Raw genomic sequence first — 27329 nt, 5'->3', positions numbered from 1 at the left:
TCTCAAAGGCTGAAGCAGGGAGCTCCCCGGGGGTAGGGGATGGCTGTGTGTCTCGTCCCAAACCCTCCCCAGGGGCGGGGACAATCTCTCAGTCTGCCGGGGTCCTCCAGCCTGTCCTGAGTGTATTTCTCTCTCTGTCTCTCTCCCAACTTTTCTCTCTCTTTAGATTCTCTGGTTTGTAATCGGGATTTGTGTCTCAGTGTTGGTGCTGAGGGATTGTTGGTGTAACTGGGAGTGGGAATGGGTGTGGGGGAGTTCTGGGCTCTTGCTGTGCCTTTTTAATCCCTTGCTTTTGTATTTTAATCAATTCCCTCTCTCTCTCTCCCTCCCCTCAGGAAACTTTTCGATGAAATGCTGCAAGGAGATGATCCAGAAAGAGACATTTTGTGAGAAGGAGGAGGAGGAAGAATCCTGGGCCAAGAATCGTTCTCTCGGCTGGGGACTGACTGACTGAGACCTTCACCGCAGCCTGGACCCGATGGGGGCCACGTGAGCAATGTTTAGGTTACTCTGGGGACACTGGGGATCACTGGGACATTCTGGGGACACTGGGGGATCACTGGGACATTCTGGGGACACTGGGGGATCACTGGGACATTCTAGGGACACTGGAGGATCACTGGGACATTCTGGAGACACTGGAGGATCACTGGGACATTGTACAGGAGCTGACACTGAGACACACACTGACCGTCTGACAGTGCAGCGCTCCCTCAGTACCGACCGTCCGACAGAATATCACCATCTGTTCGAGCCCAAATTCCTCCCTTCGTTCATTGCAAGTGCAACTTTTCAGAAATAACACAAAGTGGATCAAACTATTATTCAGAGGCTGACAATGTGACATATCTGGGGTCTTAATTGAAATTAAAAGCTCTTTCAGGAAGCGTCCTGCAGCACGCAGAGGGCCGAAATGTGAAAACAGCCTCCAAATGTTTTCTTAGTTTGAAGTTTAATTTTTGAAAAGGTCACTGACAACTCAGAAAAAAATAGTGTTAATTCCGAAGCCATTTTGGGCCCCCATGTTAAATTGTATTGTAATGGAACCACACAGACACATGGGGAAGCTCGGGAGCAAACTGATTGGAATTTGAGATTTTAATCCCATATTCATTTGTGGCACAGCTCAGCTCAATTCAAACCCAATGTCTGTGCAAAGGACACGTGTCTCCTGACTGTACAGTCTGTGTGTGTGTGTGTGTGTGTCTCAGTCTCACTGGTCCCATAACATAACTTTAAAGCAGTAAAATTAACCAGAACCTGCTCCAAAGACAAAACCGATCCAGATCTTGAAGGTGTGATGATTTCCTCCTTCTCTCTGCTCTGTTGGTGGGAGGCTCATTTCCAGTCCCAGGTATTTGTCTATTCCCCATGTCTGATGGGTTGGTTCCTGTGAACAGTTTGTCAGAGAGTGTTTCACTGCCTCAGGGTGTTTACAGAGAGAGAGAAGCAGCTCCCATCTTGGTCTGAAAGACCCAGTCAATGAGAGATTTATAAAACAATCCAGCCCAGTGGAGTTAAACCGAGTCCCCCATTAATCCAAACACACCATATTGTGAACAAAATTCAACATTTCACAGGGCCAGTGAGTCCCAGACACGGATTGTACCCACCTCCCTAAACTAAACTCAACTCCTTACTGCAAAAAGTGTCTGTCAAAACACAGCCCGTTTAGGGACTGAACCCCTCAAATAACCGTTACACTCAACATTGCAATCTCTCAGTGAATCGTTCCCTTTTACCCACTGTGTACTGTACATGTACAGGAGCTCACACTGAGACACACACGGGCCGTACAGTACCAGACAGGAGTGAATCGTTCCCTTTTACCCACTGTGTGCTGTACATGAACAGGAGCTCACACTGAGTCACACACGGGCCGTACAGTATCAGACAGGAGTGAATCGTTCCCTTTTACCCACTGTGTGCTGTACATGAACAGGAGCTCACACTGAGTCACACACGGGCCGTACAGTATCAGACAGGAGTGAATCGTTCCCTTTTACCCACCGTGTGCTGTACATGTACAGGAGCTCACACTGAGACACACACGGGCCGTCCAGTACCAGACAGGAGTGAATCGTTCCCTTTTACCCACTGTGTGCTGTACATGTACAGGAGCTGACACTGAGACACACACGGGCCGTACAGTACCAGACAGGAGTGAATCGTTCCCTTTTACCCACTGTGTGCTGTACATGTACAGGAGCTCACACTGAGACACACACGGGCCGTACAGTACCAGACAGGAGTGAATCGTTCCCTTTTGCCCACTCTGTGCTGTACACGTACAGTACAGTTGTGGTGGTGGTTGTTGTGGTGGCCCAAACGCAAAGGCCGCCGCTCTGGCATCGCTCTGGGATCCCCGGCTGCACCCTGGCCTCACTCTGGGCTGACTGGGTGCACTCTGGGACCCCGGCATCACTCTGGGGTTACTGGGACATTCTGGGGTCACTGCGGGATCACTGGGGACACTCTGTCGGCCTCTTGCCGCCATGTGACAAGATGGCGGCGGCTGCCATTTTTTCCAAGATTGTGGCCGCGCTTGCCGCCATTTTGCCCAAGATGGCGGCCGCGCCTGCCCCTATGTTTTCCAAGATGGCGGCCGTGCTTGCTGCCATTTTTTCCAAGATGGTGGCCATGCCGGCCGCCATTTTGTCCAAGACGGACTCCGAGCTTGCCTCCATTTTGTCCAAGCTGGCTTCATTTATTGTATGAATAATTGAAAAGTTTAAAATGTAATATAAATAACTCAATAGTTTCATTCATTAAATAAATAATGAATTGCTTATTTTATTATATCAATAATTAAATTGTTTTCAAGTGTTTAATTTATTATATGAATACTTCAAATGTTTCATTTATTATAAAGAGAATTCAATAGTTTAAATTATTCGATTGATTAATTTATTATATAAATAACCAAGAGTTCAATTGTTTAATATATTATAAATAATTCAAGTGTTTGATTTTTTATGTAAATTATTGAATTGTTTAATTTATTATATGAATAATTAAATTGATTAATATATTTGATAAATAATTCAGTAGTTTAATTATATAATTCAAGTGTATAATTTAATATATAAATAGCTCCGTTGTTTAATTTATTGTATAAATAATTCAATTTGTGAATTTATTATACAAATAAACAAGTGTTTAATTTATTAATGAAGCATTCAAGTGTATAATTTATTACATAAATAGTTCATTTGTTTAATTTATTATTTAAATAATTCAACTGTTTCATTTATTATCTAAATAATTCAATAGTTCAATTTATTATATAAATAATTAAAAGGTTTTATTTATTAAATAAATAATTCAATAGTTTAATTCATTATATAAATAATCAATTGTTTAATTTCTTACATAACGACTTCAGTTGTTAAAATAAACTATTGAATTATTTTCATAAGAAATTAAGCATCTAAATAATTCAATTGATGAAATTATTATACAAATAAACAAGTGTTTAATTTATTATATAATGCATGTCTAATTTATTATATAAAAAACAATTGTTTAATTTATTATATAAATGATTGAACTGATTATTTGATTCTCTAAATAATTCAATTGTTTAATTTATTATATAAATAATTCATGTTTAATTCATTATATAAATAATTCAAGTGTTTCATTTATTTATAAAAAATCAATTGTTTAATTTATTATATAAATAACCAATTGTTTAGTTTATTATATAAATAACCAATTGTTTAGTTTATTATATAAATAACCAATTGTTTAGTTTATTATATAAATAATCCAAGTGTTAAAATTATTATATAAAGAGGTCAAGTGTTTAAATTATATAATTAATTCAAAGGTTTAACTTATCATAGAAAGATTCAAGTGTTTATTTAATCATATTAATAATCCATTATTTAATTTATTGCATGAAGAATTTCAAAATGTTATTTATTATATAAATAATCAATTGTTTAATTCATTACATTCATAATGAATTAAACAATTTCATAATGAATTGTTTAATTGATTATATAAATAATTCAAAGGTTTAATTCATTACACATAATAAATTGTTTACTTTATTATATAATGAAGTCTCGTGTTTAATTTATTAGACAAATCATTCAAGTGTTTAATTTATGATATAAATAATTCAACTAAATATTGAATTCTTTATATAATAAATTAAACGAAGGAAAATTTATATAATGAATTAAACTATTGAATTATTTCTACAATAAAATAAACACTTGAATCCTTTATATAATAAATAAACACTAATTGTTTATGTAATAAATTAAACAATTGATTATTTAATGAATTGAACTATTCAATTATTTATGAAATGAATTGAACGATTGAATTATTTATATTATAAATTAAACACTTGAATTATATGCTTCCAATGTCTTTGTTTTTCGGCCTGGTATTAAGATCATCAATGGCGGCTGTAGCACCCAGCATGCAGCGCGGTGCAGATTGTGCCCTATCTGAATCAGTGGAGCCCAGTGCGCAGGCGCAGTAGTGACTCATTACCGGTCAGTGTGTCCTGAGCATGCGCGGCCAGTCGAGGCTGCGGGAGGAGCGCGTTCGGTGCAGGTCAGAGGATCGGAGCAAGAGGCTCAATAAACCCCGGGGCCCGGGTCCGGGCTCAGGCCCAGGCTCAGGCTTTACAAACCCCGAGTGCGGCCCCAGACCCGAATATAAAACAGTGAACATTATCCCCCCCTCACTACCCGCCGGGAAATGAAGGGGAAATGGGGATCGGTCAGGGAGCGTCTGTAAATGAAGGAGAAATGGTGATCGGTCAGGGAGCGTCTGCAAATGAAGGAGAAATGGTGATCGGTCAGGGAGCGTCTGGAAATGAAGGAGAAATGGGGATCGGTCAGGGAGCGTCTGTAAATGAAGGGGAAATGGGGATCGGTCAGGGAGCGTCTGTAAATGAAGGAGAAATGGTGATCGGTTCGGGAGCGTCTGTAAATGAAGGAGAAATGGTGATCGGTCAGGGAGCGTCTGTAAATGAAGGAGAAATGGTGATCGGTCAGGGAGCATCTGTAAATGAAGGAGAAATGGTGATCGGTCAGGGAGCGTCTGTAAATGAAGGAGAAATGGTGATCGGTCAGGGAGCGTCTGTAAATGAAGGAGAAATAGTGATCGGTCAGGGAGCGTCTGTAAATGAAGGAGAAATGGTGATCGGTCAGGGAGCGTCTGTAAATGAAGGAGGAATGATGATCGGTCAGGGAGCGTCTGTAAATGAAGGAGAAATGGTGATCGGTCAGGGGGCGTCTGTAAATGAAGGAGAAATGGTGATCTCTATACCTTTAGTCATCCAGGGAGCTCTCGCTTTGGATGCTGTTCCTTTCCTCCTCGTGGGAATCTGTCTACTCTGCACCCAAACCAATTCCTCCTTGAAGGCCTCCCACTGTTCAATTACTGTTCTGCCTGCCAATTTTTGATACCAATCCACCTGGACAAGATCCCTTTTTAACTCACTGGAATTAGCCCTCCTCCAGTTAAGAATTTTCACATTTGACTGTCCCCTGTCCTTTTCCATAACTGTTCTAAACCAAATGAGATTATGATCACTGCTGCCCCACTGAAACATGCTCCACCTGCCCCACTTCATTCTCCACACCCAGCCCACTACTGTACTCACACTCTCTCACACCCTCTCACACTCACTCTCTCTCTCACACCCTTTCACTTATGGTTTAGGGCCACTGAAAGATGATGCGATGGGTTTGGATTTCAGCACAGGGAGGAGGGAGAGTGTGTGGGACGGGGATTTACAGCTTTGAGGAATGAGAGAGGAAATAATGTTCCATAGAAAGTAAAGTTATCTGATCTGAATTTCTATCCTGTAGTTACAGTGATAACTTTTATAAACTACTTTTACAGGGGAGGATTTGCAGAGGGAAACTCAAACCAAAGATCACGTCAAGATCTGACAGAGTCACTCGATTCATCAGGACCTGAATATCATCGACCTTTGAATGTGGAAGGAGAAATGTTTGTCTGTTCTGTCTGTGGGAGATGATTTTAGACATCAGTGTGAGTGGAAAAGCACCGAGACACACACCGAGTGAGAGTGTTCCAGTGCACTGACTGTGGAAAGAGCTTTAACCAGTTACACAGCCAGAAAAAACATCACACCGTTCACAGCGGGGAGAAACCGTACACGTGTTCTGTGTGTGGACGAGGCTTCAACTGATCATCAACCTGGAGAGACACAAGGACACCCAGACCATGGAGAAACCGTGGAAATGTGGAGACTGTGGGAAGGGATTCAATTACCCGTCCAGGCTGGAAATTCATCAACACAGTCACACTGGGGAGAGGCCGTTCACCTGCTCCGTGTGTGGGAAGGGATTCGCTCATTCATCCACCCTGCTGACACACCAGCGAGTTCACTCTGATGAGAGACCTTTTAAATGTTCTGACTGTGAGATGAGGTTTAAAAGCAAAATTAATCTGCTGATACACCAACGTACCCACACTGGGGAGAGGCCGTTCACCTGCTCCGTGTGTGGGAAGGGATTCACTATTTCATCCAGCCTCCAGACACACCAGCGAGTTCACACTGGGGAGAGACCTTTTAAATGTTCTGACTGTGAGAAGAGGTTTAAATGCAAAAGGAACCTGCTGACACACCAATGTACTCACACTGGGGAGAGGCCGTTCACCTGCTCCGTGTGTGGGAAGGGATTCACTCAGTCATCCCTCCTCCTGACACACCAGCGAGTTCACACTGGGGAGAGGCCGTTCACCTGCTCCGTGTGTGGGAAGGGATTCACTCAGTCATCCCTCCTCCTGACACACCAGCGAGTTCACACTGGGGAGAGGCCGTTCACCTGCTCTGTGTGCGGGAAGGGATACACTCGGTCATCCACCCTGCTGACACACCAGCGAGTTCACACTGGGGAGAGACCTTTTAAATGTTCTGACTGTGAGAAGAGGTTTAAATGCAAAAGGAACCTGCTGACACACCAATGTACTCACACTGGGGAGAGGCCGTTCACCTGCTCCGTGTGTGGGAAGGGATTCACTCAGTCATCCCTCCTCCTGACACACCAGCGAGTTCACACTGGGGAGAGACCTTTTAAATGTTCTGACTGTGAGAAGAGGTTTCAAAGCAAAAGTAATCTGCTGTCACACCAACGCACTCACACTGGGGAGAGACAGTTCATCTGCTCTGTGTGTGGGAAGGGATTCACTTGGTCATCTGAGCTTCTGACACACCAGCGAGTTCACACTGGGGAGAGGCCTTTTAAATGTTCTGACTGTGAGAAGAGGTTTAAAAGCAAAATTGAACTGCTGAGACACCAACGCACTCACACTGGGGAGAGACCGTTCATCTGCACCGTGTGTGGGAAGAGATTCACTCAGTCGTCCATCCTGCTGACACACCAGCGAGTTCACACTGGGGAGAGGCCATTCACCTGCTCCTTGTGTGGGAAGAGATTCACTCGGTCATCCATCCTGCTGACACACCAGCGAGTTCACTCTGATGAGAGACCTTTTAAATGTTCTGACTGTGAGAAGAGGTTTAAAAGCAAAATTAATCTGCTGATACACCAACGTACCCACACTGGGGAGAGGCCGTTCACCTGCTCCTTGTGTGGGAAGAGATTCACTCAGTCTTTCATCCTGCTGAGACACCAGCGAGTTCACTCTGATGAGAGATCTTTTAAGTGTTCTGACTGTGAGAAGAGGTTTAAAAGCAAAATTGAACTGCTGAGACACCAACGCACTCACACTGGGGAGAGACCGTTCATCTGCACCGTGTGTGGGAAGAGATTCACTCAGTCATCCAACCTGCTGAAACACCAGCGAGTTCACACTGGGGAGAGGCCGTTCACCTGCTCCTTGTGTGGGATGAGATTCACTCGGTCATTCATCCTGCTGAGACACCAGCGAGTTCACTCCGATGAGAGACCTTTTAAATGTTCTGACTGTGAGAAGAGGTTTAAAAGCAAATTTAATCTGCTGACACACCAACGCACTCACACTGGGGAGAGGCCGTTCACCTGCTCTGTGTATGGGAAGGGATTCGTTGGGTCATCCACCCTGCTGAAACACCAGCGAGTTCACACTGGAGAGGGGGCGTTCACCTGCTCCGTATGTGGGAAGAGATTCACTCGGCCATCCAACCTGCTGAGACACCAGCGAGTTCACTCCGATGAGAGACCTTTTAAATGTTCTGACTGTGAGAAGAGGTATAAAAGCAAATTTAATCTGCTGACACACCAACGCACTCACACTGGGGAGGGGCCGTTCACCTGCTCAGTGTGTGGGAAGGGATTCACTTGGTCATCCTCCCTGCTGCAACACCAGCAAGTTCACACTGAGAGACCTTCAAATGTTCTGACTGTGGGAAGAGATTTAAAATCAGAAACGAACTGCTGAGACATCGACGCACTCACACTGGGGAGAGACTGTTCACCTGCTCCGTGTGTGGGAAGAGATTCACTCGATCATCCCACCTTCTGAAACATTAACTTGTTGACACGATTGAGTGACCTTTTAATGCAGTGACTGTGAGAAGAGCTTTAAAAGCAGAAATGAACTGCTGACACATCAACGCATGCCCATTGGTTGAGAGACTGTTCACCTGCTCCGTGTGTGGGAAGGGATTCACTCAGTCATCACACGTGCTGAGACACCAGCGAGTTCACGAAATGAGCAGGTCCAACGAGCCGGTCTGTAACACAGGCCAATGACTCAGTGCAGCTCGTGACCCAGTCACTGGGCTCCGTTATAGCCTCTCCTGTCAGTAACACACAAAGAGAAATTGTAAATCTGAAACAGAAAGAGATAATGTATAACACTTCATATCAACCACCAGTTTTTCCCTCTTTCCGGCTTTTAAAACAATCTGTTTCACAGTTTGTCAAACCCGAAACAGCCTCTGGGATTTGCTGATTGAGAATTTCAGTGGAAATTGGGACCGTCATTAAGTATCGGAACAAATATCCCCGCTGAGGTTTCGGGATTGTTACTGGTTTATTTATATCAGTGAGTGACCGATTTTAAACCAGGTGAGGGTCTAAACTTAAGGTAAGAGCCTGGGATAGACAAGAGACTCTTCAATGTATCAAGTTAAATTACACTGACTCCACCAACACTGGACATCACATCCCTCAAACATTGTTACCTGTAACTGTATAAAACTGTTGAGGGTGGAAATGGGAAATAACTGAAAAAAACTTCATTGTATCAAAGTTAATTCTGATCATTATTATTATACAAACATTCGACAGCCGGTCCCTTAAAAAGGACCCAATATCAAACCAGTCCCCAGTCCTTGGGCCTGTGCCTATGTTGTGATTTGCACCCGCTTCTGACTGACTTGGTATCAGACGCACTCCCGTCAACAGTAAACGGATGGAGCCGGATCCAGAAGAGAAAAATGAGGACCGAGCTCCGCGGTTCTCCCAGAGTGCGGGAGGCGGAGTAACAGCAGCAGACAGAGAGATCTCTCTAAACCAGCCGCTGCCGCCGGAGAGAAGCGAGTCCCGTTCCGAGCCGTGTCTGTCAGGCGCCCGCTGACCCTCTCTTCACTGAAGGGGACCGATTCAGCACCAACTCACACACCCACCATTGGATCATTGAATCACCTTCAACACCTGAATTACATCACCACTTAATCCTCTATACACGAGGAAATACAAACCTTGTCCACGCAACTTGCCCTCATAATGTTACCATTTTAGCCCCGGTATCATTCTGGTCTTTCTGCGCTGCACCTCCTGCAAGGCCAATATATCCTTCCTGAGGTCTGGTGCCCAGGACTGAATGCCGTACTCTGAATGTGGCCTTAACAGAGTTTATAGAATTCTAACATAACTTCCACCCTTTTGAATTCCAGTTCCCTTAAGATAAAGGCCGATATTCCATTAGCCATTTTAATTATTTTTTGCACCTGTCTGCCAACTCTTCCTGATTTCCCGAAGTATCTCTGCTCACCCACAGTTCCTGGCTTCTCACCATTTTGAAAATACTCTGATTTATCTTGCTTCGGGCCAAAGTGGATGGTCTCACACTTCCCCAGATTGAAACTTTGAACAGTCTGGGGCTCTTTTGTATCGAAAAGAGAAGGCTGAGGGTGACCTGATACAGGACTTTAAGATTATGCAAGGGTTTGATAGGTCAGATGTAGATAAGGTGTTTGTACTTTTGGGAGTGGGGACGTCAGAACTTAGGGCCATGAATATAATAGTCATCAATAAATCCAATCTGGCATTCAAGAGAAACATATTTATCCAGAGAGGCGTTAGAATGTGCAGCTCGCTCCCACACGGAGTAGTTAAGGCGAATATCATGGATGCATTTACGGTGAAGTGAGATAAACACATGGAGGAGAAAGGAATATTCGGGTTTGCTCATAGGGTTAGATGAAGAGGGGTTGGAGGAGGCTCGTCTGCAGCATAAACACCGGTATAGTCTAGTTGGGCCGAATTGCCTGTTTCTGTGATGTACATTCGATGTAATTCTATGTAAGCTCCATCTGACACAGTTTTACCAACTCACTGAATCTATCAATTTCCTTTTACAACTTTATGCTCCCATCTACACTACTCACTGTGCCTCCTAACTTGGTGTCATCAACAAACCTGGATATACCACTCTCTATTCCTTTATCTGCCTCATTTATACAGATCCCTGGGGGACACCACTAATCAAATCCTGTCAATTTGAGTACATACCCATTAACCCTACTCTCTGTCTCCGACCTCCAAACCAACTCCCTCCCAATGTCAATGGGTTGCTTTGAATTCCACATGTCAACAGAAATGAGAATAGTCTCTGATGTTAAACCTTAACGAATGCCTCTGGAAGTCAATATACACATAACCCCCATAGACACTCCATCATTTACCACGTTAGTTACATCTTCAAAAAGTTCAACTATTTTCGTTAGACTTGACTTACACTTTACAAATCCATGCTGGCTCTCTCTGATCAATTCATGTTTATCCAAGTGCTCAGTCATTCTTTCCCCAATAACAGATTCTGGTAACTTCCCCACAACAGACGTCAGACTAATCGGTCTATAATTTCCTGTTTTATCTCTCCTACCCTTCCTAATTAATGGAATGATATTTGAATTTTTTCAATCCATGGAACAATTCCTGAATCAAGAGAGTTTTGAACGATCATGACTGAAGCATGTCCAATTTCCTCACCTATTCCCCTTCGTCCCCTGGGATGGTAAACATCAGGTCCTGGAGATTTGTCTATCTTTAGTCTGATTATTTTCTCCATTACCATTATTTTACTTACACTGAATCCCCTTGATTTATTTTCAGTTTTCCTCGTGTCTCTGGTTTATTATCCTCATGCTTTTCTGTGAGGATTTAGCAAGTCTGCCATTTCCTGATTTTCAATTACAATATCACCTCCATCTGTCTTTAAGGGGCCCACATTACTCTTAGTCACCCTTCTTTCTCTTAATATACGTGTAAAAACCTTGAAAGTTGTCCTTAATTTCATTCACAAGTTTTTCTCGTTTTCCCTCGTTGCACCTTTTACGATTTTTTTTAGTTTCAGCACCACAATAAACAACACTTCACTGTGAAATTTGCTCAATTAGTTCTTTAGTGTCAGAGCGAGAATTGTCCATCCCTAATTTATTTAAAGTAACAAACAAACACAAGCACAAATATTCATTCGTGTATCAAAGCACTGATGGACACAGAAAGATAAACACAGCTTGAAACGCAGTCAGTATCGGGATTCACAGGGAAACTGGCAAGTGAAATAGACAAAGATCAAACAGTCTGAACCCACAACAGAATGTGACGTGTAGCTGATAGATATTAATGAGAGGAGGTGGGAAACGCTACCATGAATTGGCACCGTGGCTTAGTTGGTTAAAACACTTGTCTGGTAAACAGGAGATCCTGGGTTCAACTCCCAGCGGTGCCTTTGTGTAATTCGTGGTGTTTCGTGAATTTGAGAAGCACACAGTGCTGTGTTTTGTTCAGGATCCAACACGGAACTGATCAGGAGGTCTTTTCAAAAATGCCTTTTCATCATACAGACAGCCCTCTCATCGAATGTGTCCGTGACACGTTCTTGTTTCTGGGCTCGTTGAGGTCGGGGTATAATTCTTGATTCGATGTTTCATACCCTGGAGAAACCCTAATTTAGCCCTGGACTTTGGATCTTGATCTGCGGTTCAAAGTTTTGCGAAGAGGGAAAAGGAGTCCCCAAATCACTCCACCTGAATCTCAAGCGCTTTTGAAAGAAATTCAGTTCAAACAATCAGGACTTTAAAGGCACCTCAATGACCTGCACTTTCATTGAACGAGCTTTGCTTCCAATTACATTCAACCTTGAAACCGCTCTGGGTTTTCCCCTCACTGAAGCAGAGTGTGGCCGCTCTGTATCTGTGATCATGTCGGTGACGAGGTTCGCTCTGATATTGGTCGCTTTCAATTTTTAAGATCTCGCCAAGCTCAGGGAAAAGAAACCGGGTATCGAATTGTCCCTGTAAGTGATGAATTGAAGGGATTGGTGCTCCAAGCAGATCTGGAAAATTCACAGTGCGGTCACTCAGGAATTCCAAATCCACCCTCTCGCCACTCCCCCCGTCTCAGTCTTTCCATCTTTACCCTTCACTGCCGGTGTTCCAGGTTCGATCATCCGTGGCCGTTCAACGAAGCCTGAGAAGTCCATGAGGGAAAAACACAGCGAGTCAAGAGACAGAGACAAGGTGGGATCAAAGTATAGGAAGAAATAGGATCAATGTCAAGTTCTGCGAACGGGCAGAATTTAAGATGGAGCTTGGGAGAGATTCCTTCACGTGTCTTGCAATTTTGCAAGAGACCATTGGGCTCCGAATTAAAAGCATGAGCCGCATTGGAGAGTCTCTCTGAGAGAGGGAATGCGGTTCGTCAACTCCAGTTCATCGTTATTTGAGCAGTAAACATAACTTTAAGAAGTATCACTGCGAGGAGGATTCGAACGTACGCAGGAAATCCCCAGGGGATTCCGAGTCCAACGCCTTAACCACTCGGCCATCGCAGCTACAAACATCTGTTATGCACGGCTGTAAATCAGAATGTGTCGGTTTATCACAAGCGATCTGTGATACAATGTTCTCTCAGACAGGTGAAAGGCCCTGATCCCTGGTCTGTGCTGATTCTCTGATAGTTTACTGGGTAAAGGCCCTGATCCCTGGTCTGTGCTGATTCCCTGATAGTTTACTGGGTAAAGGCCCTGATCCCTGGTCTGTGCTGATTCTCTGATAGTTTACTGGGTAAAGGCCCTGATCCCTGGTCTGTGCTGATTCCCTGATAGTTTACTGGGTAAAGGCCCTGATCCCTGGTCTGTGCTGACTCTCTGATAGTTTACTGGGTAAAGGCCCTGATCCCTGGTCTGTGCTGACTCTCTGATAGTTCACTGGGTAAAGGCCCTGATCCCTGGTCTGTGCTGATTCTCTGATGGTTTACTGGGTAAAGGCCCTGATCCCTGGTCTGTGCTGACTCTCTGATAGTTTACTGGGTAAAGGCCCTGATCCCTGGTCTGTGCTGATTCTCTGATAGTTTACTGGGTAAAGGCCCTGATCCCTGGTCTGTGCTGATTCTCTGATAGTTTACTGGGTAAAGGCCCTGATCCCTGGTCTGTGCTGATTCTCTGATAGTTTACTGGGTAAAGGCCCTGATCCCTGGTCTGTGCTGATTCTCTGATAGTTTACTGGGTAAAGGCCCTGATCCCTGGTCTGTGCTGATTCTCTGATAGTTTACTGGGTAAAGGCCCTGATCCCTGGTCTGTGCTTATTCCCTGATAGTTTAGTGGGATTCATTCTGTATCTCTCAGTCTCTGGTACTGTGTGTGAGTGTGGGATTCATTTTGTGTCTGTCAGTCTCTGGTACTGCATGTTAGTGTGGGATTCATTCTGTATCTGTCACTCACTGATACTGTGTGTGAGTTTGGGATTCATTCTCTGTCTTGTCAGCAGTGTGTGTGAGAGTTTGTGATTCATTCTTTACAGGCAGTCTCTCATACTGTGTGTTAGTGTGGGATTCTTTCGGTATCTGTCAGTCTCTGTTTCTCCATGTGAGTGTGGGACTCATTCTTTATATACAGTCCCCAGTACTGTATGTGGGAGTTGAATTCATCCTAAATATGCAGTTACTCATACTGCATGTTAGTGTGGGATTCATACTGTACCTATCAGTCCCTGGTACTTGATGAGAGTGTGGGATTAACTCTGTGTCTGTCAGTCTCTAGTACTGTATGTGAGTTTGGGATTCCTTCTGTATCTGTGAGTGTTGGATTCATTCTGTGTCTGTGTGTCTCTGGTACTGTATCTGAATGTGAGTTTCATTCTGTATCTGTACATAATTATTCTCTCAGATTACATTATTGCGTTCAATACTTCAGCTTTAATATCTTAATGTTTGAAGAGTTTTACTCCTTATTTAATTTGTAAATATGGACGAACTTTAGGATTTAATGTTGGAGGTTTTAATCAGATAATTTGTGTGCTTTTTGGACTACTATTAAATCTGCATCTCTGTGAGTAATATTGTGGATGATAATGAATCTTTCAAACTGATAAGGTGACATTTTTGAATTGGTTTGTAATGTGTAGATCAGTCTGTAGAAATGGAATTGATACTGTATCTTTCAGTCTAATATTGTATGAGATTTTTGGACTGGTATATAATGTGTATCTCAGTCTGCACTAATAGAATTGATACTCTATCTTTAAATTTCATTCTACGAGTGCATTCTGAACAGGTATCTAATTTGTTTCTCAGGTTTACTATCTTTCAGTATTTCTCAATCGATACTGTACGTGAAGTTTGGATTTGTTTGCAATTTGTAGCAAATGGTTCACTTTTCGAATGGATATTTCATGTATTAAAGTCATGTGTGAGAGAGTTCTGGGATAGTATTCAATTGGAATCTCAGGTACATTATTGGGATTCATTCTGTCCCTTTCAATCGGATACCATGTGTGATTTCTCTCTGGTATTTAATTCGTAGCTATGTTGCCCGATTGTGAGATTGACACAGTGCCTTTCAATCTGAGAGTGTGATTTTGGACTGGGATTTTTGTATCGACCTGTCAGCGGGACTGAGTTCGGGGGAAATGGAACAGTGTCTGCCTCACCCGCTCTGTTTGAATGTTGGATTGAAAGTGTGTCTCTGGAACTTGGGATCAGTGTGGGACTGACTACTTCTACTGTCTGAGACTGTGGAACTGATGACCTCTCTGTGCTCTGTGGGTGATAATGTACCTCCTGTGTGTGAGAAGGAGCTGGCTGCACTCCTCCTTGTGCCTCGGGTGGAGGAAACATCACATTCATTCTGGATCATTCAAGGATTCGCCTGTGGAAAGAAAAATGATCTGTTGTAACTCAAGAAACGGTGAGGTTGAAAATAGAATAGAGATCAGTTTAATATCTCTGCTAATGATCATTTTGAATATCCACAAATGAAAACCAGTGATACAAACAGTGTCAGTGTCTGACTCCACTGCAGCACTCAGCTTCTGCACACCAGGTGTGTTGGGCTATTTTACAACAATTTAGTGACATCCAGACACAACCCAACCCCTGCACTGATCCATGAATGGGACTACCCGATGGGGCAGGGACCTTTGTCCAGGTCAGGTTTCTAATCCCCTCTTCCATGGGACTAACCGTTCAACCCAAATATAACAGTCGCTGTTTAAATTGTGTCCTTCACACTTCTCACCTGATGCCTGCAATAGATGCTCTTTGTATAACTCCCCACATCCTTACTGTCCGGCTCTGTTTCCACTCTTCACTGTCCAATAACAATAAACAGGGTGAGACTGGAACTAAACCAGGACCATTCACTCCTGGTTTGGGGAGAGAAAGCAGCAATGGTTTTAATAGCAGGTTCTTCCCATTCTCTCTCCCTTCCCCTGGACACACCCTGTCCACACACAGCCCGAGAATGACCTCTCCCTTCCCCCCTCTCACTCCATGTTCCGGGACCAGTTCCTGATCCACTCCGCCTCTTACAAACAGCCCCCGGACTCCCCCTGCCCTTCCCCCAGACTCAATGCCGATCTCTGAGCCCATCTGCGGACACGGTCCCGGAGCGATGAGCTGCTGTAACGAGGCTGCTCTTTGCTCCCTTCCCCCGGGGGCCGTGATCTCTCCATTCCCGCCTGTCTGAGCAAAGGAAGTGGGTCTGGGGGAAAAGTCAGAGGGAATGGGCTCCACAGGCAGTGCAGGAACAGGCACCAGAATGGGAAACAGATGGGATTCCACCAGTGCCTAACGCTGGAATCCAGACTGACTTTACAATCTCCAACTATTAAACTCGAGGTTTCCATCCCTGCTGTTTCTCTCGGGCTCTTTTGATGGGAAAGAGTCTTTCAGAGATAAAGTGAGCGGCTGTGGAATGAGCCAATGGGTTCTGTTCATTCTTGGCTCCCTCACTGATAAAGTGACGTTTGACTCCGAAACTGGAGGGAGGATTCCTCAAACCAATCCTGGAGAAACGGGGGAGGAAAGTGGGAGTCGGTGTATTTGCTGGGACCGTGTAGGATCAATATCAGGCAGCAACAGTCCCAGTTTATTTCAATCGGAGTGAAACTCTCGGTCACTGAGAGTAACACAGAACGGCCCTGAGCTGCAAGATTGCAGAGGGGACAACAGGCAAGAGAGGGTTAAATGTGTGACACTGTCCCTGAGAGTGGGATTAATAATGTGTCTGTCTCTGAAATAATATCAGTGAGAGATGAGACTGCATCTTCTGTCACTCCATCTTGGAATAGCATTTGGAATGAAATATTTTCCAATTTGTTCCTGGGTGAAAATGGGACATTACAGGTCAGTTTCTCTCTCTCTCTCTTTTGTACAGCTTATGAAGGTGGGATACTGTTACTGAGATACAGAGACACTGATAGGAAGTGTAATTCTGATACTGTGCCTGTCTGTTTTTATCTCTCTCTAGCGCTGTAAATGAAGGTGGAATATTGTTACTGAGTGTGAAACGGACACACTGATGGGAAGTGTGAGACTGATACTGTGTCTGTTTGTCTGTGTGTCTCTCTCTGTCTTTCTCTCTCCCCAGTGCTGTACAAGGAGGCGGGATACTGTTACTGAGCGTAATATAGACACACTGATAGAAAGGGAAAGACTGATTCTGTGTCTGTGAACAGACCTCCGGTGCTATTGGTGAGACGGTCACTGTCCCTTTTACTGTATATCAACCGGTCTGACGGGGCATTCATCATTCGCCAGTCCTGTAAGAAAAGGTGGAGAGAAACCGTCTGTAACTGTCTGACACTGGACTGTCTGTGAGTGTTGAATTTATTCAGTAAGTAGTCGTGTCTGGGTGTTGAGAACGGGATGGAGAGGACACCAGTTACTATTATCTGACAGTCAGTCAGTTTAGCAGGAGAGAGAAACACAGAGAGACTGGAGGAGCCCAGAGCGGATAATTTGTATTTTCATCTTAACCAAACATATCACTGTGTGCGGACAATATAATAATGTAAAAGGAGGAGGACAAGGTGAGGCCCAGACAGCATTGAGTCTCATTTCACTTTCGACGGACGCAGGACTTGTCCCAGGTGAGGGTTTTGTGTTTCAAGATCACTTCACTAAAAACACCTTGACGATCTGGGGTGACAGACGGACATGACGGGCAGGAAAAGACCAGCTCGTTCATCAATCCTGCCCCACATGCCTGGAGCATCGTGACTGGACACTTCCTACACACCACCAGCCCCACCCACCGGGAACATGGAATCTCCTGGGAGCGGTCACAAACCAGAAAAAAAACAGAAAAAAGGCGGAGAGAGAGTCAGCACCCACCGCACCAGAGAGGGTCAGCACCCACCGCACCAGAGAGGGTCAGCACCCACCGCACCAGAGAGAGTCAGCTCCCACCCCACCAGAGAGAGTCCGCACCCACCGCACCAGAGTCGGCACCCACCGCACCAGAGAGGGTCAGCGCCCACGCCACCAGAGAGAGTCAGCGCCCACGCCACCAGAGAGGGTCAGCACCCACCGCACCAGAGAGAGTCAGCACCCACTGCACCAGAGAGAGTCAGAGTCAGCGCCCACCCCACCAGGGAGAGTCAGCACCCACCACACCAGCCGGGAATACATTCCAGATGCTCAGTCCTCTCTGGGAAAAGAAGAAGCTCCCAACATCCAGACTATTCTTCCCTCTTTGTGGTCGGAACGCCGGTCCGCTGCTTCCCCCCAATCTGTGAAACTGGAAATAATCTATCACTGGGCAAGCTGTTCAACCATGAGATGGGAGCCATTGAAACACCGTGGGCGCTCTCCCATTGAATGATATTCTGTGCGGAGCGTTCGGTTTTTCGCGAGGTGAAGAAACTCTTGTCTCTCCTTGTGTGTAAATGTGAGGCGAGTCTCAGATGATATTCTCACAGTTGAATCTAAAATTTGAAATGTAACTTGTTTGGAGATGCCGGGGATTGAACCCGGGACCTCATACATGCAAAGCATGCGCTCTTCCACTGAGCTACATCCCCACGGGGCAAAAGGAACCTGAGAAATAAACAAGCAGACACTTTAGAAGTGAAGCCGTGAGCTTTCTGCTCCGTCTCTCCAGGATATCGAGATGCCCAGCGGTCCCGCGTGTTCACAATGTTCAACCTCTGCTTCAGTTCACGGGGTTTCTGCTCCTCTTTACTTTGAACTTTCCAAAAAAAAGTCTGTGGAAATAAAAAAACCCAATCGCTAATGGTCAGTGACAAGACTGAAATCGAACCTCTGAATCATAAAGTGAGATGGAAGAATGACAGAGCGTCAAACAGGAACAAGAGCTGGGACTGCTCGCTCGATATTGCACCGTCACACATTCCCCTCAGTCGGCGGCTGCTTTGAGTTGAGCTGTTGAGGGGACCGTGAGATGAAGTCCCGCTCCGGGACAATTTAATGCTTGTGGAGCCTCAGAAGTTGGAACTCGCTGAGCTCAAAAAACGTCATTCAACTTTCCGTGGGTAATTCTGGTGGAAAATTAATTAGGAAGATGCTAAGAGTTGAACCCAGGACCTCAACACATGCGAAACATGCGCTCTATCACTGAACGAAATCCCCAGATTAAAGAAACCTCTCACCAAGGAAAGAAGAACTGATTGTCCTCATTTTATGAGGCCACCCGTGGTGGGTGTGCACTCCACTCTGCATTTTACTGGAGAAATAATCAATTTATATTATGTAACTATGCCCCACTCACTGCATTTTACTGGAGAAATAATCAATTTATATTATGTAACTATCCTCCACTCACTGCATTTTACTGGAGAAATAATCAATTTATTTTATGTAACTATCCCCCACTCACTGCATTTTACTGGAGAAATAATCAATTTATATTATGTAACTATCCTCCACTCACTGCATTTTACTGGAGAAATAATCAATTTATTTTATGTAACTATCCCCCACTCACTGCATTTTACTGGAGAAATAATCAATTTATATTATGTAACTATCCTCCACTCACTGCATTTTACTGGAGAAATAATCAATTTATATTGTGTAACTATCCCCCACCAGGTTTTAGCTGTTGTCAGAAATAGTCCCTTCGTGGTCGCCAATTGTAGGATTTAAACCACTATTTTCAGGATTATAATCTAATCCAATCTCAGGACTGGTTCCTGACAACAACAAGATCACCACTGGTACTGGTATTACGGTTAAAGGCAAAACCGATTTATTAATCACATCACAATTAGTGCAAAAAGGTGATACTGAACAAAGAGAAATAGTGAGTGTTCCTTGAAACCTCAGGAGTGTCCCTCCAAGTGACTACGGTGTGGTCTCTCTCTCTCTCTCTCTATCCCTCCAAGTGACTACGGTGCGGTCTCTCTCTCTCTCTCTCTCTATCCCTCCAAGTGACTACGGTGCGGTCTCTCTCTCTCTGTCCCTCCAAGTGACTACGGTGCGGTCTCTCTCTCTCTCTCTCTCTCTGTCCCTCCAAGTGACTACGGTGCGGTCTCTCTCTCTCTCTCTCTATCCCTCCAAGTGACTACGGTGCGGTCTCTCTCTCTCTCTCTCTCTATCCCTCCAAGTGACTACGGTGCGGTCTCTCTCTCTCTATCCCTCCAAGTGACTACGGTGCGGTCTCTCTCTCTCTCTCTCTCCATCCCTCCAAGTGACTACGGTGCGGTCTCTCTCTCTCTCTCTCTCTCTATCCCTCCAAGTGACTACGGTGCGGTCTCTCTCTCTCTATCCCTCCAAGTGACTACGGTGCGGTCTCTCTCTCTCTCTCTCTCTATCCCTCCAAGTGACTACGGTGCGGTCTCTCTCTCTCTCTCTCTCCATCCCTCCAAGTGACTACGGTGCGGTCTCTCTCTCTCTCTCTCTCTATCCCTCCAAGTGACTACGGTGCGGTCTCTCTCTCTCTCTCTCTCTCTATCCCTCCAAGTGACTACGGTGCGGTCTCTCTCTCTCTCTCCCTCCAAGTGACTACGGTGCGGTCTCTCTCTCTCTCTCTCTATCCCTCCAAGTGACTACGGTGCGGTCTCTCTCTCTCTCTGTCCCTCCAAGTGACTACGGTGCGGTCTCTCTCTCTCCCTCTATCCCTCCAAGTGACTACGGTGCGGTCTCTCTCTCTCTCTATCCCTCCAAGTGACTACGGTGCGGTCTCTCTCTCTCTCTCTCTATCCCTCCAAGTGACTACGGTGCGGTCTCTCTCTCTCTCTCTCTCTATCCCTCCAAGTGACTACGGTGCGGTCTCTCTCTCTCTGTCCCTCCAAGTGACTACGGTGCGGTCTCTCTCTCTCTCTCTCTGTCCCTCCAAGTGACTACGGTGCGGTCTCTCTCTCTCTCTCTCTATCCCTCCAAGTGACTACGGTGCGGTCTCTCTCTCTCTCTCTCTCTCTATCCCTCCAAGTGACTACGGTGCGGTCTCTCTCTCTCTATCCCTCCAAGTGACTACGGTGCGGTCTCTCTCTCTCTCTCTCTCCATCCCTCCAAGTGACTACGGTGCGGTCTCTCTCTCTCTCTCTCTCTATCCCTCCAAGTGACTACGGTGCGGTCTCTCTCTCTCTCTCTCTCTATCCCTCCAAGTGACTACAGTGCGGTCTCTCTCTCTCTCTCTATCCCTCCAAGTGACTACGGTGCGGTCTCTCTCTCTCTCTCTCTCTATCCCTCCAAGTGACTACAGTGCGGTCTCTCTCTCTCTCTCTCTCTGTCCCTCCAAGTGACTACAGTGCGGTCTCTCTCTCTCTCTCTCTCTGTCCCTCCAAGTGACTACGGTGCGGTCTCTCTCTCTCTCTCTCTGTCCCTCCAAGTGACTACGGTGCGGTCTCTCTCTCTCTCTGTCCCTCCAAGTGACTGCGGTGCGGTCTCTCTCTCTCTCTCTCTCTCTCTATCCCTCCAAGTGACTACGGTGCGGTCTCTCTCTCTCTCTGTCCCTCCAAGTGACTACGGTGCGGTCTCTCTCTCTCTCTCTGTCCCTCCAAGTGACTACGGTGCGGTCTCTCTCTCTCTCTCGATCCCTCCAAGTGACTATGGTGCGGTCTCTCTCTCTCTCTCTCTCTATCCCTCCAAGTGACTACGGTGCGGTCTCTCTCTCTCCCTCTGTCCCTCCAAGTGACTACGGTGCGGTCTCTCTCTCTCTCTCTCCCTCTATCCCTCCAAGTGACTACGGTGTGGTCTCTCTCTCTCTCTCTCTCTATCCCTCCAAGTGACTACGGTGCGGTCTCTCTCTCTCTCTCTCTCTCTATCCCTCCAAGTGACTACGGTGCGGTCTCTCTCTCTCTCTCTCTATCCCTCCAAGTGACTACGGTGCGGTCTCTCTCTCTGTCCCTCCAAGTGACTGCGGTGCGGTCTCTCTCTCTCTCTCTCTCTATCCCTCCAAGTGACTACGGTGCGGTCTCTCTCTCTCTCTCCCTCCAAGTGACTACGGTGCGGTCTCTCTCTCTCTCTCTCTATCCCTCCAAGTGACTACGGTGCGGTCTCTCTCTCTCTCTGTCCCTCCAAGTGACTACGGTGCGGTCTCTCTCTCTCCCTCTATCCCTCCAAGTGACTACGGTGCGGTCTCTCTCTCTCTCTATCCCTCCAAGTGACTACGGTGCGGTCTCTCTCTCTCTCTCTCTATCCCTCCAAGTGACTACGGTGCGGTCTCTCTCTCTCTCTCTCTCTCTCTATCCCTCCAAGTGACTACGGTGCGGTCTCTCTTCTCTCTCTCTCTCTATCCCTCCAAGTGACGACGGGGCGGTCTCTCTTCTCTCTCTCTCCCTATCCCTCCAAGTGACTACGGTGCGGTCTCTCTCTCTCTCTCTATCCCTCCAAGTGACTACGGTGCGGTCTCTCTCTCTCTCTCTCTCTCTCTCCAAGTGACTACGGTGCGGTCTCTCTCTCTCTCTCTATCCCTCCAAGTGACTACGGTGCGGTCTCTCTCTCTCTCTCTCTATCCCTCCAAGTGACTACGGTGCGGTCTCTCTCTCTCTCTCTCTATCCCTCCAAGTGACGAGGGTGCGGTCTCTCTCTCTCTCTCTCCATCCCTCCAAGTGACTACGGTGTGGTCTCTCTCTCTCTCTCTCTCTGTCCCTCCAAGTGACTACAGTGCGGTCTCTCTCTCTCTCTCTCTCTCTGTCCCTCCAAGTGACTACGGTGCGGTCTCTCTCTCTCTCTCTATCCCTCCAAGTGACTATGGTGCGGTCTCTCTCTCTCTCTCTCTCTATCCCTCCAAGTGACTACGGTGCAGTCTCTCTCTCTCTCTCTATCCCTCCAAGTGACTACGGTGCGGTCTCTCTCTCTCTCTCTATCCCTCCAAGTGACTACGGTGCGGTCTCTCTCTCTCTCTCTATCCCTCCAAGTGACTACAGTGCGGTCTCTCTCTCTCTCTCTATCCCTCCAAGTGACTACGGTGCGGTCTCTCTCTCTCTCTCTCTCTCTGTCCCTCCAAGTGACTACAGTGCGGTCTCTCTCTCTCTCTCTCTCTGTCCCTCCAAGTGACTACGGTGCGGTCTCTCTCTCTCTCTCTCTCTATCCCTCCAAGTGACTACGGTGCGGTCTCTCTCTCTCTCTCTCTGTCCCTCCAAGTGACTACGGTGCGGTCTCTCTCTCTCTCTGTCCCTCCAAGTGACTGCGGTGCGGTCTCTCTCTCTCTCTCTCTCTATCCCTCCAAGTGACTACGGTGCGGTCTCTCTCTCTCTCTGTCCCTCCAAGTGACTACGGTGCGGTCTCTCTCTCTCTCTCTGTCCCTCCAAGTGACTACGGTGCGGTCTCTCTCTCTCTCTCGATCCCTCCAAGTGACTATGGTGCGGTCTCTCTCTCTCTCTCTCTCTATCCCTCCAAGTGACTACGGTGCGGTCTCTCTCTCTCTCTCTGTCCCTCCAAGTGACTACGGTGCGGTCTCTCTCTCTCTCTCTCCCTCTATCCCTCCAAGTGACTACGGTGTGGTCTCTCTCTCTCTCTCTCTCTATCCCTCCAAGTGACTACGGTGCGGTCTCTCTCTCTCTCTCTCTCTCTATCCCTCCAAGTGACTACGGTGCGGTCTCTCTCTCTCTCTCTCTATCCCTCCAAGTGACTACGGTGCGGTCTCTCTCTCTGTCCCTCCAAGTGACTGCGGTGCGGTCTCTCTCTCTCTCTCTCTCTATCCCTCCAAGTGACTACGGTGCGGTCTCTCTCTCTCTCTCCCTCCAAGTGACTACGGTGCGGTCTCTCTCTCTCTCTCTCTCTATCCCTCCAAGTGACTACGGTGCGGTCTCTCTCTCTCTCTGTCCCTCCAAGTGACTACGGTGCGGTCTCTCTCTCTCCCTCTATCCCTCCAAGTGACTACGGTGCGGTCTCTCTCTCTCTCTATCCCTCCAAGTGACTAAGGTGCGGTCTCTCTCTCTCTCTCTCTATCCCTCCAAGTGACTACGGTGCGGTCTCTCTCTCTCTCTCTCTCTCTCTATCCCTCCAAGTGACTACGGTGCGGTCTCTCTTCTCTCTCTCTCTCTATCCCTCCAAGTGACGAAGGGGCGGTCTCTCTTCTCTCTCTCTCCCTATCCCTCCAAGTGACTACGGTGCGGTCTCTCTCTCTATCCCTCCAAGTGACTACGGTGCGGTCTCTCTCTCTCTCTCTCTCTCTCCAAGTGACTACGGTGCGGTCTCTCTCTCTCTCTCTATCCCTCCAAGTGACTACGGTGCGGTCTCTCTCTCTCTCTCTCTATCCCTCCAAGTGACTACGGTGCGGTCTCTCTCTCTCTCTCTCTATCCCTCCAAGTGACTAGGGTGCGGTCTCTCTCTCTCTCTCTCCATCCCTCCAAGTGACTACGGTGTGCTCTCTCTCTCTCTCTCTCTCTCTGTCCCTCCAAGTGACTACGGTGCAGTCTCTCTCTCTCTCTCTGTCCCTCCAAGTGACTACGGTGCGGTCTCTCTCTCTCTCTCTATCCCTCCAAGTGACTATGGTGCGGTCTCTCTCTCTCTCTCTCTATCCCTCCAAGTGACTACGGTGCAGTCTCTCTCTCTCTCTCTATCCCTCCAAGTGACTACGGTGCGGTCTCTCTCTCTCTCTCTATCCCTCCAAGTGACTACGGTGCGGTCTCTCTCTCTCTCTCTATCCCTCCAAGTGACTACAGTGCGGTCTCTCTCTCTCTATCCCTCCAAGTGACTACGGTGCGGTCTCTCTCTCTCTCTCTCTGTCCCTCCAAGTGACTACAGTGCGGTCTCTCTCTCTCTCTGTCCCTCCAAGTGACTACGGTGCGGTCTCTCTCTCTCTCTCGATCCCTCCAAGTGACTACGGTGCGGTCTCTCTCTCTCTCTCTCTGTCCCTCCAAGTGACTACGGTGCGGTCTCTCTCTCTCTGTCCCTCCAAGTGACTGCGGTGCAGTCTCTCTCTCTCTCTCTCTATCCCTCCAAGTGACTACGGTGCGGTCTCTCTCTCTCTCTCTCTGTCCCTCCAAGTGACTACGGTGCGGTCTCTCTCTCTCTCTCGATCCCTCCAAGTGACTATGGTGCGGTCTCTCTCTCTCTCTCTCTATCCCTCCAAGTGACTACGGTGCGGTCTCTCTCTCTCTCTCTGTCCCTCCAAGTGACTACGGTGCAGTCTCTCTCTCTCTCTCTCCCTCCAAGTGACTACGGTGTGGTCTCTCTCTCTCTCTATCCCTCCAAGTGACTACGGTGCGGTCTCTCTCTCTCTCTCTATCCCTCCAAGTGACTACGGTGCGGTCTCTCTCTCTCTCTCTCTCTATCCCTCCAAGTGACTACGGTGCGGTCTCTCTCTCTCTCTCTCTCTCTATCCCTCCAAGTGACTACGGTGCGGTCTCTCTCTCTCTCTCTCTGTCCCTCCAAGTGACTACGGTGCGGTCTCTCTCTCTCTCTCTCTATCCCTCCAAGTGACTACGGTGCGGTCTCTCTCTCTCTCTGTCCCTCCAAGTGACTACGGTGCGGTCTCTCTCTCTCCCTCTATCCCTCCAAGTGACTACGGTGCGGTCTCTCTCTCTCTCTCTCTCTATCCCTCCAAGTGACTACGGTGCGGTCTCTCTCTCTCTCTCTCTATCCCTCCAAGTGACTACGGTGCGGTCTCTCTCTCTCTCTCTCTCTATCCCTCCAAGTGACTACGGTGCGGTCTCTCTTCTCTCTCTCTCTCTATCCCTCCAAGTGACTACGGTGCGGTCTCTCTTCTCTCTCTCTCTCTATCCCTCCAAGTGACTACGGTGCGGTCTCTCTCTCTCTCCCTATCCCTCCAAGTGACTACGGTGCGGTCTCTCTCTCTCTCTCTCTCTATCCCTCCAAGTGACTACGGTGCGGTCTCTCTCTCTCTCTCTCTCCAAGTGACTACGGTGCGGTCTCTCTCTCTCTCTCTATCCCTCCAAGTGACTACGGTGCGGTCTCTCTCTCTCTCTCTCCCTATCCCTCCAAGTGACTAGGGTGCGGTCTCTCTCTCTCTCTCTCCATCCCTCCAAGTGACTACGGTGTGGTCTCTCTCTCTCTCTCTCTCTCTCTGTCCCTCCAAGTGACTACAGTGCGGTCTCTCTCTCTCTCTGTCCCTCCAAGTGACTACGGTGCGGTCTCTCTCTCTCTCTCTATCCCTCCAAGTGACTATGGTGCGGTCTCTCTCTCTCTCTCTCTATCCCTCCAAGTGACTACGGTGCAGTCTCTCTCTCTCTCTCTATCCCTCCAAGTGACTACGGTGCGGTCTCTCTCTCTCTCTCTATCCCTCCAAGTGACTACGGTGCGGTCTCTCTCTCTCTCTCTATCCCTCCAAGTGACTACAGTGCGGTCTCTCTCTCTCTCTCTATCCCTCCAAGTGACTACGGTGCGGTCTCTCTCTCTCTCTCTCTGTCCCTCCAAGTGACTACAGTGCGGTCTCTCTCTCTCTCTGTCCCTCCAAGTGACTACGGTGCGGTCTCTCTCTCTCTCTCGATCCCTCCAAGTGACTACGGTGCGGTCTCTCTCTCTCTCTCTCTGTCCCTCCAAGTGACTACGGTGCGGTCTCTCTCTCTCTGTCCCTCCAAGTGAATGCGGTGCAGTCTCTCTCTCTCTCTCTCTATCCCTCCAAGTGACTACGGTGCGGTCTCTCTCTCTCTCTCTCTGTCCCTCCAAGTGACTACGGTGCAGTCTCTCTCTCTCTCTCTGTCCCTCCAAGTGACTACGGTGCGGTCTCTCTCTCTCTCTCGATCCCTCCAAGTGACTATGGTGCGGTCTCTCTCTCTCTCTCTCTATCCCTCCAAGTGACTACGGTGCGGTCTCTCTCTCTCTCTCTGTCCCTCCAAGTGACTACGGTGCAGTCTCTCTCTCTCTCTCTCCCTCCAAGTGACTACGGTGTGGTCTCTCTCTCTCTCTATCCCTCCAAGTGACTACGGTGCGGTCTCTCTCTCTCTCTCTATCCCTCCAAGTGACTACGGTGCGGTCTCTCTCTCTCTCTCTCTCTCTATCCCTCCAAGTGACTACGGTGCGGTCTCTCTCTCTCTCTCTCTCTCTATCCCTCCAAGTGACTACGGTGCGGTCTCTCTCTCTCTCTCTCTGTCCCTCTAAGTGACTACGGTGCGGTCTCTCTCTCTCTCTCTCTATCCCTCCAAGTGACTACGGTGCGGTCTCTCTCTCTCTCTGTCCCTCCAAGTGACTACGGTGCGGTCTCTCTCTCTCCCTCTATCCCTCCAAGTGACTACGGTGCGGTCTCTCTCTCTCTCTCTCTCTATCCCTCCAAGTGACTACGGTGCGGTCTCTCTCTCTCTCTCTCTATCCCTCCAAGTGACTACGGTGCGGTCTCTCTCTCTCTCTCTCTCTATCCCTCCAAGTGACTACGGTGCGGTCTCTCTTCTCTCTCTCTCTCTATCCCTCCAAGTGACTACGGTGCGGTCTCTCTTCTCTCTCTCTCTCTATCCCTCCAAGTGACTACGGTGCGGTCTCTCTCTCTCTCTCTATCCCTCCAAGTGACTA

The 27329-nt window shown here is 47.3% G+C and overlaps 3 protein-coding genes and 2 non-coding genes across 8 annotated transcripts in view; 3 read left to right on the top strand and 2 right to left on the bottom strand.

Annotated features, from left to right (window-relative positions):
- Positions 1-9197, top strand: part of LOC137311132 (zinc finger protein 850-like) — a 188931-nt gene extending 179734 nt beyond the window's left edge. For all 4 annotated transcript variants that reach the window (XM_067978502.1, XM_067978501.1, XM_067978504.1 and 1 more), the window contains 2 exons: positions 336-489; positions 5875-9197. In XM_067978502.1, the coding sequence (XP_067834603.1) occupies positions 6223-8382 (2160 nt within the window). In that variant the 5' untranslated portion in view covers positions 336-489; positions 5875-6222 and the 3' untranslated portion in view covers positions 8383-9197. The remainder of the gene's footprint in view (positions 1-335; positions 490-5874) is intronic.
- The window catches only part of LOC137311135 (zinc finger protein 229-like), a 155312-nt gene that overhangs the window by 96610 nt on the left and 31373 nt on the right, over positions 1-27329 (bottom strand). The window lies entirely within an intron of this gene.
- Positions 505-27329, top strand: part of LOC137311134 (zinc finger protein 84-like) — a 76073-nt gene continuing 49248 nt past the window's right edge. Inside the window, exon 1 of the mRNA XM_067978507.1 lies at positions 505-967. The gene's annotated coding sequence lies outside the window, so the exon portion shown is untranslated. The remainder of the gene's footprint in view (positions 968-27329) is intronic.
- Positions 11831-11904, top strand: trnat-ggu (transfer RNA threonine (anticodon GGU)). Its single transcript has one exon. It is a non-coding gene; the product is annotated as a tRNA-Thr (tRNA).
- On the bottom strand, positions 18407-18478 carry trnaa-ugc (transfer RNA alanine (anticodon UGC)). Its single transcript has one exon. It is a non-coding gene; the product is annotated as a tRNA-Ala (tRNA).

Source organism: Heptranchias perlo, unplaced genomic scaffold, assembly GCF_035084215.1.
Source record: "Heptranchias perlo isolate sHepPer1 unplaced genomic scaffold, sHepPer1.hap1 HAP1_SCAFFOLD_304, whole genome shotgun sequence".
In the NCBI taxonomy this organism is placed as follows: Eukaryota; Metazoa; Chordata; class Chondrichthyes; order Hexanchiformes; family Hexanchidae; genus Heptranchias; species Heptranchias perlo.
Note: the sequence above shows the minus strand (reverse complement) of the source record. Positions and strands in the feature narration are given on the sequence as shown.